Genomic DNA, 15,993 nt, shown 5'->3' on the forward strand with positions numbered 1-15,993 from the left:
TACACCTAACCTCAAAAAATGTGTGCGTGTGAATTTCGTCTCTGTGTGTGTAACTCGCTTGGCTTTTGAATGGAATAATTTTCCATAAAATTCAATGAAACATTCTCAATTTTTTATTTAATGGATAGTATAATTATTTAAGTAAATTGATGGTAAGTGAAACTAATATATTTTATTATCCAAATTCCTCAAAATGTGAACGTAATCGTCAGAGTATTGAAAATTGTTTGACATTCCTAACCTCAAAAAAACGGTAAATATTTTTCTTTTTTTATGCAATAATTTATGAATTTTTGATAAAATTCCTTTATGGAAAGCATTGGAAGAGGGAAATATTTATGAATTTTACAATTAGGGTTTATTTTAGTTTTCGATTGTATCGTATAATTGTAATAAATTAGTTTTTGAGTTTGCGTCCGATTACCTGTCAAAAATAATTTTTGCCAGATCAAAACAAAATTATTGTCCGGTTTATTAATTGTAATTATTGTTAGTTAGTTATTGGATATTTCTAATAATTTGAATATTTTGTTTGACTGAATTAATCAATTTAATTCTTTTTGTTTTGTATTCAATTTTTTGGTTTTCTTTTTTTGAAAATTTCGTTTTTTTAGGCTTCAAACGAAGGAATTCCACCGGCAGTTGCTGGCTTTCCTCCAGGTGCACCAAATATGGCCACAACATTCGTTCCTCCGATTCTACCAGCGGCTCCGTTTATTCAACCGCCGGGTCTTCCTCCAGGTCCTCCAGGAATGATGCCACCGCAATTTTCCATTCCGCCTCCGGGTTTTGGTTTCCCGATGGGCGCCGCACCACCTCCCGAAGCCGGTGTTATTGGTATATTTATCAAAAAATATTTTTATTTCCCTCGTTGATTCATTTCTGCAATTTAATTTTCAAAAACATAAAAAAAATTCTTAATATTTCAATTTGTTCAGGAATTTTAATAAAATTCATCGTAAAATTCAATTATTTTCAAAATTCATAAAATTCTTCGACAAAATTCAATTATTTTCAGGAATTTCAATAAAATTCATCGCAAAATTCAATTATTCTCAAAATTCATAAAATTCTTCGACGAAATTCAATTATTTTCAGAAATTTGAATAAAATTCATCGCAAAATTCAATTATTCTCAAAATTCATAAAATTCTTCGACGAAATTCAATTATTTTCAGAAATTTTTAATAAAATTCGTCGCAAAATTCAATTATTTTCAAAATTCATAAAATTCTTCGCTGAAATTCAATTATTTAAAAAAAAATCTCAAAATAAAAATTGTCAACATTTCAATTAACTTTATAAATGAATAGAAAAATTCTTGAACAAAATTCAATTATTTTCGTAAATAATAGTATTCATCACAAGAATTCAATTATTTTCAAAACTTTTAATAAAATTCTTCGCAGAAATTCAATTATTTTTCAAAACTTTTAATAAAATTCTCTGCAGAAATTTAATTTATATAAAAAAATAATAAAATACTTGGCCAAAATTCAAATATTTTAAAAAATTATTAATATTCTTAGCAGGAATTCAATTATTTTCCAAACGTCTAATAAAATTATTCACGGGAATTCAATTATTTTCAAAATTAAGAAAATTTTTCGCAGAAATTCAATTTTCTTTATAAATAAATAGCAAAATTCTTCGACAAAATTTAATTATTATCAGGAATTTTAATAAAATTCATTGCAAAATTCAATGATATTTTAAAAGATTAATAAAATTCATGGCAAAATTTTAATTATTTTGAAAAATTTTTCTTAAATTCAATGACTTTCAATATTCTACAATTTTAATAAAATTTTCCCAAAAAATTCAATTATTAAACAAAAATCATTTGGATATTCATCGAAAGAATTCAATTATTTTCAAAAGTAATAAAATTCATGGCAAAATTTCAATTATTTTCAATTTTAATAATTTTAACAAAATACTACAAGAATATTAAATTATTTTCTAAAATAATAAAAATTCCACGGGAATTCAATTATTAAAAATAGAATTTGTATAAATTTTTTCCATTTGTTTGAAATTATTTGATAAATTTGCTTCTCAGAAAATTGAATTATTTTTGAAACTTTTAATAAAATTCTTCTCTGAAATTCAATTAATTATTTTCAAAATTTTTAATAAAATTCTTTGCAGAAATTTAATTATTTAAAAAAAAATTCTCGGCCAAAAATTTCAATTATTATTTCCAAAAATTTTCTTCAATTCAATGATTTTTAATATCTACTATTTTAATAAAATTTTCCGAAAGAATTCAATTATTTAACAAAAATTTTAATGAAATTCTGCGCAAACATTTGATTACATTCATAAAATAATTAAAATTTCATAAATAATAAAATTCTTCTAAGAAATTCAAGTATTTTTGAAAATTTTAATAAAATTCTATAAGAAACTATTCAATTATTTTCATAAATAATAAAACTCATTGCAGAATTTCAATTATTTTCAATACAATTTTAAATCGAAATCCTCGAAAAAGGTAATTAATTTTGAAAATTGATTTAAAAATAAATTTTAGTTAATATTTTTGATAATAATTGAATTTTGGAAGATGAACAGTGAAGAATTTTATTATTTTGGAAAATAATTGAATTATTGCAACGAATTTTTATTACATTTTTGAAAAATAATTGAATTTATGTGAAATATTTTATTAACTTGTAAAAATAATTGAATTCTTGCGAAGGTTTTTATTAAAATTTTAAAAAATAATTTAATTTTTTTTTCGAAAATTTAATAGAAATTTAAATTATTATAAAACTTGAAAAAATCGATTGCTCCGAGTCGAAGACTCGGAGTGATCGATATTTTCATGTTTTATAAATAAAATATTTTTCTGAGTTTTTTAATTTCAAAAAGGTTTTACAGTAGAACCTCGGTTATCCGAGCCTCGATTATCCGAGATTCCGGATTATCCGAGGCACTAAACATGCTCGGATAATGCGGAATAACTCGGATAAAACGGATCGAGCGACTAAATTTGGAAAATAAATTTTACAAAACCACTATTTGTGATCATTGCATTTAAAATTTCGTCCATTTTTGTCATTTAATATTATTCTAACACTTTAAACACATGAAAAATAATTTAAAATTTTGAAATTTTCATTGGTTCCGTGTTATCCGAGTTTTCGATTATCCGAGGTACATCTTCCCCACATTACCTCGGATAATCGAGGTTCTACTGTAATTTCATTCTTTTGAAGAATTTTAATTTCTATAGAAAGAAAATAATAATAAAATATTGATTTAAAAATGAAGTTATTGATGTTTTCGAACAAATTTACTTTTAGAGAAATTTGCAAATAAAAGTATTATAACATTTTTTTGAGTATTTAATAATTTTGAGAGTGAATCAGAATATTCCTTAGTGAAAGAGTCGAAATTTTGTCTCTGGAAATCAGGGAAAAGTCAAGAATTTTTTCCTATTTTTTGTAAAATAGAAATTTGTGGCAATCCTGTTATTATTTTTCCTTTTTCTTTCGAGAAAAAAAATTACTGACATTTTTTGTCAAAATTAGAAAAACGAGGCAAATCTTTAATTTTTTTCGAGAAAAAAATTACTGATATTTTTTGACAAAATTCGAAAAATGAAGCGAATTTTAATCTTTACTTTTTTTTCGAGAACAAAAATTACTGACATTTTTTTGTAAAAATTAGAAAAACGAGGTGAATTTTAATATTAATTTTTTTTTTGTTGAATAATCAGCGGCACCGCCACAAATAACGGCACCGGGAGTTCCACCGCCAGCGCCAACTCTCACGGACATAAAATCAGTGACGACGTTGTCGGAGAAAAAGTGCGATTGGTCGGAGCACAAGGCGCCCGATGGTCGCACTTATTATTACAACAATACGACGAAACAATCGTTGTGGGAGAAACCGGACGAATTGAAGAGTCAGAGTGAATTATTGTTGTCGCAGTGCCCGTGGAAGGAGTACAAGTCGGAGAATGGCAAAGTCTACTATCACAATGTGGCGACGAAGGAATCACGTTGGACAATTCCGCCGGAATTGGACGAACTCAAGATGAGAATTGTCGCCGAGGATGCTGCAGCTGCGGCCGCTGCAGCAGTCGCGAGTGCCACGAACACGTGAGACTCAAACTTCCTCCTAATTTCTATTTATTTATTTACTCATTTATTCATTTATTTATTTACTTATTCATTTACTTATTTATTCATTTATTTACTTATTTATTCATTTATTTACTTATTTATTTAATTATTTATTTATTTTGCCATTTATTTATTTGATTTTCAGCCTGAAAAATCCATTTTTAGTTACAAACTTTAGGTAAATAAATAAAATATATTTTTAAATTTAAAAATTCATAAATTTGTGTTTTACAAAGAAATTAAATGTTTGATTACCATTTTCTCATTCGAAGTAATGAATATACTTGTCAATGAAGTAAAAAAGAATTTGTTTTTATTTTGAAAGATTTAAAAAAAAAGAAATAAAATTTTAAAAAGACGAAGATTTTTTTTTCTCTCTTTCCAGTGGTGGATTGGGTTCAGTGGCAATGCAACGAATGTCGCCGAATATTGCCGCGAACCTTTCGCAAACGTCAACGCCGGAATCGGCGGGCAAATCGGCAATTGAACAAGCCATGGCGGCGACATTGGCGGCAATAAACATTCCCACACCGCCTTCGAAGCCCAACGACGAGGACAGCAATTCGGCGAAGGAATCGGCGAATGGCAGTCGAACGAGTACACCAGAGCCGAAAATGCAATTCAAGGACAAAAAGGAGGCGATCGAGGCCTTCAAGGAGTTGCTCAAGGAGAAGGACGTCCCGTCGAATGCGACTTGGGAGCAGGCGGTGAAAATGATACAGAACGATTCGCGTTATCCGCAAATGAAAAAATTGAACGAACGCAAACAGGCCTTCAACGCCTACAAGACGCAGAAGTTGAAGGAGGAACGCGAACAAGAGAGATTGAGGTTCTTTTCTTATTCTATTTATTCTACTTTTGTTATTTTCTCTTTTTTTCTATTTTCTATTTTCCCTATTTTTGTATTTATTGTTTTTTTTCTATTTTCTCTACTTTCCCATTTTTCTATTTCTTATACTTTAGTATTTTTTTTTTCTATTTCTTCTTCTTTTGTATTTTTCAGAAGTTACAAATAATTGCTAAAATTCAATTATTATCAAAAGTGAGAAAATTCTTTGCAAAAATTCAATCATTTTCAAAAATCTTTTTAAATTCTCATCAAAATTTCAATTATCTTTATAAATAATAAAATTCTTCTCCAAAATTTAATTATTTTCAAAAAATTTTAATAAAATTCTTGAAAATATTCAACTATTTAGAGAAATAACAAAATTCTTCAAAGGCATTCAAATATTTTTATAAATATTAAAATTCTTTGCAAAAATTCAATTATTTTCAATAAAATTTCACAAAAGAATTCAATTTTATTTTTAATTTTTAATAACATTTCTCGAAAGAATCCAATTAATTTCTAAAATTTTAATAAAATTCTTCCCATAAATTCAATTATTTTTATAAATAATAATAAAATTCTTCGAAGAAATTCAATTATTATCAAATTTTTTATAAATATTTTCGCAATAATTCAATTATTTTAGTAAATAATATAGAATATTTACAGGGATTCAATTATTTTCGTGGATAATAAAATTCTTTTAAAAAATTCAATTATTTTCATAAATAATAAAATATTCAAAGGAATTTAATTATTTTCAAACACAATTTTCATAAAATTTTTCGAAAAAAATCAATTATTTAAAATCAATTTTATAAAATTTTTCGTTAGAATTCAATTATTTAAAAAAAAAATAATAAACTTCTTCCTAAGAATTCAATTATTTTTTGAAATTTTTATTAAAATTCGTTACAAGCATTCAATAATTTTTAAAAAATTTTACAAAATTCTTCGTATCAATTCAAGTTATTTAAAAAAATTTCAATAAAAATCTCGGTAAAAATTTCAATTATTTTCAAAAATTTTCCTCAATTCAATGATTTTGAATATCAACTAGGTTTGTTAATAAAATTTTCCAAAAGAATTCAATTGTTTAGAAAAATTTTAATGAAATTCTGCGCAAACATTTAATTACATTCATGAAATAATTAAAATTTCACAAGGAATTCAATTCTTTACAAAGATTCAATTATTTTCAGAAATAATAAAATTTTTTTTAGGAATTCAATTATTTTCATAAATAATAAAATTCATTGTAGAATTTCAATTATTTTTAATTCAATTTTAATAAAATTCCTCAAAAAATGAAATTATTCTTTAAAAATATATTACAATTTGTTAAAAGAATGGAATTATTTAAAAATTTGTTGATAAAATTCTATATGAGAATTCAATTTAAGATAATTTCCCAAAAGAATAAAATTATTTGCAAAAAATAATAAAATTATTCACAGAAATTCAATTATTTTCAAAAAATGATAAATTTCTTCCCAGAAAAACAATTATTTTTAAAAATTAATAAAATTCTTTGTAAGAATTCAATTACATATTTTCAAAAATTATTAATATTCTTATCAAGAATTCAATTTTTTAAAAACATTTCAAAAAAATCTTCACAAGAATTTAATTATTTACCAAAATTATTTGAATTCTTTTTCAGGAATTGAATTATTTTTTGCAAATAATAATTGAATTCTTCATAGAAATTGAATTATTTTTAAATATTAATAAAATTCATAGTAAGAATTAAATTATTTTCAAAACTTTTACTAAAATTCTTCGCAAAAAAATCAGTTATTTTCAAAACTTTTCACAAAATTCTTCGCAAAAATTCAATTTTTAAAAAAGAATAATAAAATTCTTCGTAGGAATTCAATTATTTTTAAAAATTAATAAAATATTTCACATGAATTTAATTATTTTCAATTATTTATTTATTTATTCAAAAATTATTTATTTAAATAATTTGTTGATAAAATTCTTCATGAGAATTCAATTATTCAATAAATAATTAATATTTATATTTAAATAATTGAATTCTAGTTGAATTTTCTAATAAAAATTGATTTAAAATTTAATTTTAGTTAAAATTATAGATAATAATTGAATATTAAAAGTATTTTTGCGTGAACTTTTAGAAATAATTGAATTCTAAAAATGTTTCAAATTAAAATCTTTGAAAATTTAACTATTTGTGAAATTAATTGTTTTCGAAAGGTTAAATTGAATTTTTTTAAAACATTTTTTGAAGTTGTTATTTTCTAATATATATTTAATTGAAGAATTTGCGAATAATTTAAGTTTAATTTTTAGTACTCTAGTACTTTTAATACTCTAAAATAATCGTAATTTTTTGGTAGAATTGAATTGTAAACAAATGGATTTGAAAATTGTGAAAAAGAAACTTTTTCGAAAATTATTAAAAATAATTGTTTAAAAAAGAATTTTAATTAAAAATTGTAGAAAAGCGATTACTCCGAGTTGAAGACTCGGAGTGATCGATTTTTTCATGTTTAAAAATAATTGAATAAAAAAAATAAAATAAAAAATTAAAATAAGTAAAAATAATAATAATTGGTCCGTAAAGTTCGTATTTTTAAATACTTTCACTGGTTCGAGCCTTGTATTTTCTCTTTTTTCTATTTCTTCTACTTTTGTACTTTTCTTTTTTCTACTTTTTCAATTTTCGTTTTTTTTTTCGTTTTTGAATTTTTAAAAGCAGAAAAACTGTTTTTACAATTTTTTCTATTTTTTTGCAGATTGAAGAAAGCAAAGGAGGACCTCGAGGCATTTTTACTTGAACCAACGCGAATGTTGAGCACAACCAAGTATTACAAGTGCGAGGAAATGTACGGCAATTTAGAAGTATGGCGCTCGGTGGGCGATTCAGATCGTCGCGATATTTATGAGGATGTTATTTTTAATTTAGCGAAACGCGAGAAGGAGGAGGCGAAAGTATTGAAGAAACGAAACACTAAACGAATGGCACAAGTTTTAGATGCACTGACGGACGTGACTTATCGCACCACGTGGCAAGAGGCGCAAGCACTGCTCATTCAGCACACCTCGTTCGCCGAGGACGCCGACCTGCTGCAAATGGACAAGGAGGACGCGATCCTTGTCTTTGAGAATCACATTCGACAGCTCGAGAAGGACGAGGAGGAGGAGAAGGAGCGAGAGAAGAAGCGACGAAAACGACAGGAGCGCAAGAATCGCGATGGCTTTATCGTTAGTATTTTCATTTTTTCCATCAAACTTCGAAAATTTCAATTATTTTCATAAATAGTAAAATTCTCTTTAGAAATTCAATTATTATTTTCAAAACTTCGCAGAAATTCAATTATTCACATAAAATAATAAAATTATCAACAGAAATTCAATTATTTTCAAAAATTATTAATATTCATCGCAGGAATTAAATTATTTACCAAAATTAATTGTATTCTTTACAGAAATTGAATTATTTTCAAAAAAAATAATTAAATTTTTTACAGGAATTCAATTATTTTCCAAAAATAAAAGAATTTTTCACAGGAATTGAATTATTTTCAAATATTAATAAAACTCTCAGTAAGAATTCAATTATTTTAGAAAATTTTAATCAGATTCTTCGCATTAAATTCAATTATTTTCAAAACTTTTAATAAAATTCATGTCAGAAATTAAATTATTTTTAAAAACTAAAAAAATTCATCACAGGAATTCAACTATTTTCAATGAATTCTATTTCTTTCAAAACTTTTAATAAAATTCTTTTCGGAATTTCAAAACTTTTAATAAAATTCATTTCAGAATTTCAAAACTTTTAATAAAATTCTTTTCAGAATTTCAAAAGTTTTAATCAAATTCTTCGCCGAAAATCAATTATTTTTAGTAATTAATAAAATTCAACACTGGAGTTCAATTATTTAAAAAACTTTTAACAAAATTTTAAATACAATTTTAATTAAATTCCAAAAATAATTAAATTATTTTTAAACATTTTTTTAAAATTCTTCGACAAAATTCAATAATATCAATAAATAGTAAATTTTTCACAGGAATTCAATTATTTTAAATACAATTTTCATAAAATTCTTCTCAAAAATTCAATTATTTTTTTAAATTTTGCAAATATTCAATTATTTGTAGAAAAAATAAATTTTTTCGCAGGGATTCAATTATTCAAAAAAAAGTTTTAATAAAATTCTTTTCAAGAATTCAATTATTTTGAGAAATAATTAAATTTTCGATTTACTGAAAATTATTGAATTCTTGTAAAGTATTTATAAAAAAAAATTGAAAATAATTGAATTCATTTTAAAAATTTTATGAATATTTCTTGCTATAATTTAATTCATTTTAAGAACTTTATGAATATTTCTTGCAATAATTGAATTCTTTCGAGAAAAAGGAATTGAAATTGTATTGAAAATAATTAAATTCTTGGCAAGATTTTTATTAAAATTCTTTAAAATAATTAAATTGTTCTAAAGAATTTATTTCAATTTTCTTGAAAATAAAAAAGTTTTAAAAAAAAAGTTTTTTAAAAATAATTTTTACTGAAAATTTTAAAAGTAATTGAATTTTATGTAGAATTCAATTATTTTCAATAATTAGAATAAAATTCTTTGCAAAAAGTCAATTTATAAATAATAAAAATCTTCGTAAAAAAATTCAATTTTTATTTTTATATAAATAATAATAAAATGCTTATCTTGATTTCACTTATTTTCAATACAATTTTAATTTATTTCTTCGAAAACTTCAATTATTTTCATAAATAATAAATTCCTTTTAGGAATTCAATTATTATTTTCAAAACTTTTAATACAATTTTTCCCAGAAATTCAATTATTTTCAATACTTTTAATAAAATTCTTGCCAGATATTCAATTATTTTTAAAAAATAAAATTCTTGGAAAAAATTCAATTATTTTCAAAAATTATTAATATTCAGCACAGGAATTAAATTATTTACCAAAATTAATTGAATTCTTTACGGGAATTGAATTATTTTCAAAAATTAATAAAACTCTTAGTAAGAATTCAATTATTTTTCAAACTTTTAATTAAATTATTCCCTGGAATTCAATTATTTAAAAAAATTTCCATAATATTCTTATCAGAAATTAAATTATTTTTAAAAGCAAATAAAATTCATCACAGGAATTCAATTATTTTCAATTAATTCTATTTTTTCAAAACTTTTAATAAAATTCTTCCTAGAAATTCAATTATTTTCAAAACTTATAATAAAAATCTTCGCAGAAATTCAATTATTTTTAAAAATTCATAAAATTCAACACATGAGTTCAATTATTTAAAAAAACTTTTAATAAAATTCAATTCAAGAATTTAATTATTTTTAAATTTTATAAAATTTTCGCTGGAATTCAATTATTTTAAATACAATTTTCATAAAATTCTTCTCAAAATTCAATTACTTTTTTTTAGTTTTGCAAAAATTCAATTATTTGTAGAAATAATAAATTTTGCCGCAGGTATTCAATTATTTAAAAATGTTTTAATAAAATTCTATTCAAGAATTCAATTATTTCCAGAAATAATTAAATTGTCAATGTACTGAAAATTAATTTATAAAAAAATTTGAATATAATTGAATTCTTTGCAAGAATTGTATCAACAATTTTTTCAGTAATTGAATTCTTTCAAGAAAATGTAATTTAAATTGAAATGGAAATAATTGAATTCTTGGAAAGATTTTTATTAAAATTCTCTAAAATAATTGAATTGTTTTGAAGAATTTATTTCAATTTTCTTTAAAAGTAATAGAGTTTCTTTAAATAATTTTCACTGAAAATTTTGAACTAAGTGAATTCTTTTAATTTTTAAATCTAATTATTCAGAAACTGATGTTTATTTTTGAAAATTAAAAATTTTGACAATTGTTTCGTGAAAAATCCTGGGAAAATTCAATTAAATTTTTTTGATTTAGAAAATTTTCGGTTATTAGATTAGAATTTACAAAATAATAAATAATTTTGTGATAAAAATAAAAATAATAAATAATTAATTTTAATTTTTTAAATAATAAATAATTTTAGTTGATAATAAAATTAATTGTAAAAACCGATTTCAGAGTCTTCTCGACGAACTGCACGAACAGGGGAAATTAACCTCAATGTCCCTCTGGGTCGAACTGTATCCAATGCTGTCGGCAGACCTTCGTTTCTCGGCCATGCTCGGACAATCAGGATCGACGCCCCTCGATCTCTTCAAATTCTACGTTGCCGATTTGAAATCGCGCTTCCACGACGAGAAGAAAATAATTCGCGAAATTCTCAAGGATCGCAATTTCGAAGTTCAGGTGAACACGACTTTCGAGGAGTTCGCCACTGTTGTTTGCGAGGACAGAAAATCGGCGACACTCGACGCGGGCAATGTGAAGTTGACCTATAATTCACTGCTGGAAAAGGCGGAGGCACGCGAGAAGGAGAGAGTCAAGGAGGAGACGAGGAAATTCAAAAAACTCGAGTCAGGTTTTAAGAATTTATTAAAAACATTGGGTGTCGATTATCAAATGACGTGGGACGATGTGAGAATGAAAATCGAGGAGGAGCCGGATTTTAAAGCAATTTCATTGGAGAGCGAGAGATTGAGAATATTCAAGGAATATCAACATGAATTGGAGGAGAGTTGCAGTCATCATCATATTCGCAGTCGGAAGAAGAAGACGAAAAAACCAAAACGAAAATCACGTTCCAAATCACATAGCGTGAGTGTAAATTTGCAATCTGACATTTTTCTATTTTTCTTTTATCACAAAAATTTATTTTTTGTTTTTTCCTGACTTTTCCCTGATTTTCATAAAAAAATTTCGATTTTTCCCTTAGAAATTATTCTGATTTACTCTAAAAATTATTAGATACTAAAAAACTGTTCTATTACATTTATTTACGAGTTTCTTTAATTGTACACTTATTTGGAAACATCAATAACTTCTCCTTTAAATAATTATTTAATCATTATTTTTTTCATAGAAATTAAAATTTAAACCTTTTTGAAATTCAAAAACTTCGAAAAATATTTTTATTTATAAAACATGAAAATATCGATCACTCCGAGTCTTCGACTCAGACCAATCGATATTTTCAAGTTTTATAATTTATAATTTTATAAAATTAAAAAAAAAATTAAATTATTTTCTTAAGTTTTAATAAAATCCTTCGCAAGAATTCAATTATTTTTACAAGTTAATAAAATATTTCACATAAATTCATTTATTTTTCAAAAATGTAATAAAGATTCGTTGTAAGAATTCAATTATTTTCATGAATAATCAAATTTTTCATAGGATTTCAATTATTTTTAAAATACAATTTTAAATAAATTCCTCGAAAAATGTATTTATTTTCAAAAAAATTTTTTGAAATAATTCAATTACATTTCACAAACAATGAAATTCTTCATGGATTTCAATTATTTAAAAAAAAAAAATAAAAATTCGTTGCAATAATTCAATTATTTTCCAAAATAATAAAATTCTTCACTGTTCATCTTCCAAAATTCAATTATTATAGAAAATTAATTTTTAAATCAATTTTTTAAATTAATTACATTTTTTGAGGATTTCGATTTGAAATTGTATTAAAAATAATTGAAATTCTGCAATGAGTTTTATTATTTATGAAAATAATTGAATTCCTAAAACGAAATTTATTATTTCTGAAAATAATTGAATCTTTGTAAAAAATTGAATTTCTTGTGAAATTTTAATTATTTTATGAATGTAATTAAAATGTTTGCGAAGAATTTCATTAAAATTTTTATCAATAATTGAATTCTTTTGGAAAATTTTATTAAAATAGTAGTTATTGAAAATCATTGAATTGAGGAAATTATTTGAAATTAATTAAAATTTTTGCCGAGAATTTCATTAATTTTTTTTTAAATAATTAAATTTCTGCAAAGAATTTTATTAAAAGTTTTGAAAATAATTAATTGAATTTCTGAAAAGAATTTTAATATTTATGAAATAATTGAATTCTTGAGTAGAATATTATTGAAATTTTTTAAATAATTGAATAGCAAGTGAAAAATTTTATTCTTTGTAAAAATAATTGAATTCATGCGAAGAATTTCAATTCTTTTGAAAGTAATTGAATTTTTTTGGTAAATTTTGTTATTTATGAAAATAAGTAATTGAATCTTGGAAAGAATTAAAATTTCTGAAAATAATTGAATTTGTGGGAAAAATTTTGTTATTTATTAAAATAATTGAATTCTTTCGAAGAATTTCGTTAATAATTTTAAAAAATCCAACTAATTTCAACAGAATTGAAATTAAAATTTTTCAAAAAAATTACTTTTTCAGAATTCATAATAAAAAGTATGAAAAATTAAAATTTTCAAAGTTTTAAAATTGAAAACCTTTTTAAAATTCAATTTAGATTCAATTTAAATTAAAATTTTTTAAACTAATGGAATTTTTGGAAGAATGCATTTAAAATTGTATTAAAAATAATTGAATTCCTAATAAGAATTTTATAATTTATGAAAGAATTGAATTCTTGAGAAGAATTTTATTGAAATTTTTTAAATAATTGAATTCCAGGGAAAAATAATTGAATTCGTGCGAAGAATTTTATTCAAATTCCTGAAAATAATTGAATTTTTGTAAAAAAATTTAATACTTTTGAAAACAATTGAATTCTTATCATGAATATTGCTATTTATGAAAATGAATTAATTTTGCAAAGAATTTTATTAAAATTCCTTATAAAATATTTGAATTTCTGTGAAGAATTTTATTAAAATTCTTTAAAATAATTGAATTATTGCGAAGAAATGTTTTTAAAAATTTTGAATTCCTGTGAAATTTTTATTATTTATGAAAATAATTAAATGTTTGCTTAAAATTTTATTAAAATTCTTTTTAAATAATTGATTTCTTTTGTAAAATTTTTGAGAGTAATTGAAATTTTGCCAAGAATTTTTTTAAAATCTTTAAAAATAATTGAATTTTATTACTTTTGAAAATAATTGAAATTTGGACGAGAATTTTAATAAAATTTTTGAAAATAATTGAAATTTTGATGAGAATTTTAATATAATTTTTGAAAATAAATTGAATTTTTTGAAAAGAATTTTATTATAATTATAAATATAATTGAAATTTTGACGAGAATGTTTTTAAAGTTTAGAACATTATTGAATTTCTGCAAGGAATTTTATTACTTTTGAAAATAATCAAATTTCTTTAATTATTTGTAACTTTTTTAAAATTCAATATTTTTTCAGTGTTTCTTCTATTAATCTATTGATTTTCATAATTAATTAAATATACATTAAAAAATTTAACTAATTTTAGAAGAATTTGAATTATTAAAATTTCTAATTAAATGCATTAAATTGAAAATTTCTTTAAATTTAAATAAAAACTTTTTGATCTATTTTTAAAAATTGTAAACACAACTCTTTTGAAATTCAATTAATTTTGAAAATATTGATGTAAAATTATTAATTATTCAGGATTCCGAGGGTAGTGAGAAGGGCCTTAAGAAAAAGAGACACAGATCGAGATCGGCGAGTCCAGGCAGCAAATCCGACAGTTCGGAATCGGAAACAAAAAAGAAGAGGAGGAAAAATAAAAAGAAACGTGGTCGCAGTCATTCGGTACTGTCTATAAAAACAAAAAAATACAAATAGACTGAAATTATAATAAATAATATTAATAATAAATAAATACTAAAATTCTTTTTCGTTTGCTTTCAACAGAGATCACACTCGAGGCTTCCGTCCTCTGAAGGCTCACCGGATCAACGAAGGAAAGAAGATAAACATCGACGAGCCTCAATTCAAAGTGACGGCTCATTAAATGACAATGTCGAGCAGCACGAACTATCCGAAGACGAATTAGAAAAACAAAAAGCACAAATTCTTCGCGAATTACAAATGCAACAGGAAGAAAATTAAATACAAAAAAGAAGAAAAGGGAAACTAAAATTATTTAAGGTATTGCTTTTATATTGACAAATTTCATAAATTTCTCATCAAATTAAATAATTTGAAATTTAACAGTTTCTTTGTTTCATTGGAAATTATGAGAGAAATAATAATAAGAAGCGAAATTTTCATTACAAATTTTTTTTTTTGTACTTTTTTTTCGTCTTCGAAAATTAATAAATTTTAATTATTTACGTTTCAGTTTCTATTTATAATTCTTTGCCTTTTATTTAATTACTACCTACATTTAGAGAAATCTTCTATAATAATAATTTTTTTATTCCGGAAATCTATTCACAGTTTGAACTTTTTTGTTTATTAACATTTTTTAATTTTTTTTTCGTTTTTAAATATTTTAAATTTTAAAATTAATTTATTGAAAATCATTGAATTCTTGCAAAGAATTCTATCAAAATTTTGATAATAATAGAATTCCTTCGAAGAATTTTATTATTTATGAAAATAAATTAAATTCTTGCAAACGATTTTTTCGAATAATTGAATTTCCAAGAAGAAATTTATTACTTTAAAAATAATTGAAATCCTGCGATAAATTTTATTATTTATGAAAATATTAATTAATTCCTAAGAAGAATTTTTTTTTAAATTTTCAAAAGTAATTGAATTTCTGAGAAGAATAATTGATCCTGAAAAATAATTGAATTCTCGCGAAGAATTTTGTTAAAATTTTTGAAAATTTTAATTAAATTCCTTTTGAAGAATTTCTTTGAATTTTTTCTTTAAATATTGGAATTTCTAATAATTTTGATTAAAAATTTGGAAAATAATAATTGAATTTTATGAACAATTTCTTTCATGTTTTTAAAATAATCGTGTTTGTTAAAAATTGAAATTAAACATTTATTTATTGAATTTTATTATAATTTTAAGAAAATAATTGAATTTATTCTCAGAATTTTATTACAATTTTCTAAAATAATTTAATTCTTTCAAAGAATTTTATTAGAATTTTTTTATAAATAATTAAATTGTTTTGAAGAATTTCTTAAAAATTTTTTTTTGTTGAAAATAATGTAGTTTTTGAATAATTTTAATTGAAAATATTTGCAAATA

At 22.6% G+C, this 15,993-nt stretch overlaps 1 protein-coding gene across 2 annotated transcripts; it reads left to right on the plus strand.

Annotated features, from left to right (window-relative positions):
• The first annotated feature begins 1 nt into the window (after position 1).
• On the plus strand, positions 2-14,991 carry LOC122504929 (pre-mRNA-processing factor 40 homolog A). Of its 2 annotated transcripts, XM_043616284.1 has the most exons (9): positions 2-152; positions 615-837; positions 3,728-4,112; positions 4,282-4,314; positions 4,522-4,965; positions 7,731-8,199; positions 11,054-11,689; positions 14,446-14,589; positions 14,692-14,991. In XM_043616284.1, the coding sequence occupies exons 1-9, from the start codon at positions 150-152 to the stop codon at positions 14,887-14,889; spliced, it is 2,535 nt and encodes an 844-aa protein (XP_043472219.1). In that variant the 5' UTR covers positions 2-149; the 3' UTR covers positions 14,890-14,991. The 2 variants fall into 2 exon arrangements, with proteins under 2 accessions (XP_043472219.1, XP_043472220.1); XM_043616285.1 differs by lacking the exon at positions 4,282-4,314 and having other exon boundaries at positions 3-152.
• The last annotated feature ends 1,002 nt before the right edge of the window (positions 14,992-15,993 follow it).

The sequence above is a fragment of the Leptopilina heterotoma genome, unplaced genomic scaffold (genome assembly GCF_015476425.1).
Source record: "Leptopilina heterotoma isolate Lh14 unplaced genomic scaffold, ASM1547642v1 Lhet_325, whole genome shotgun sequence".
NCBI lineage: Eukaryota > Metazoa > Arthropoda > Insecta > Hymenoptera > Figitidae > Leptopilina > Leptopilina heterotoma.

What these genes read in the sequence shown, in the direction of transcription:
- LOC122504929 (XM_043616284.1), top strand. An exon ending in GTCGCGAGTGCCACGAACAC is followed by an intron (nt 4,113 to 4,281) that starts GTGAGACTCAAA and finishes TTTGATTTTCAG; the next exon opens with CCTGAAAAATCCATTTTTAG. An exon ending in CACGTTCCAAATCACATAGC is followed by an intron (nt 11,690 to 14,445) that starts GTGAGTGTAAAT and finishes TTAATTATTCAG; the next exon opens with GATTCCGAGGGTAGTGAGAA.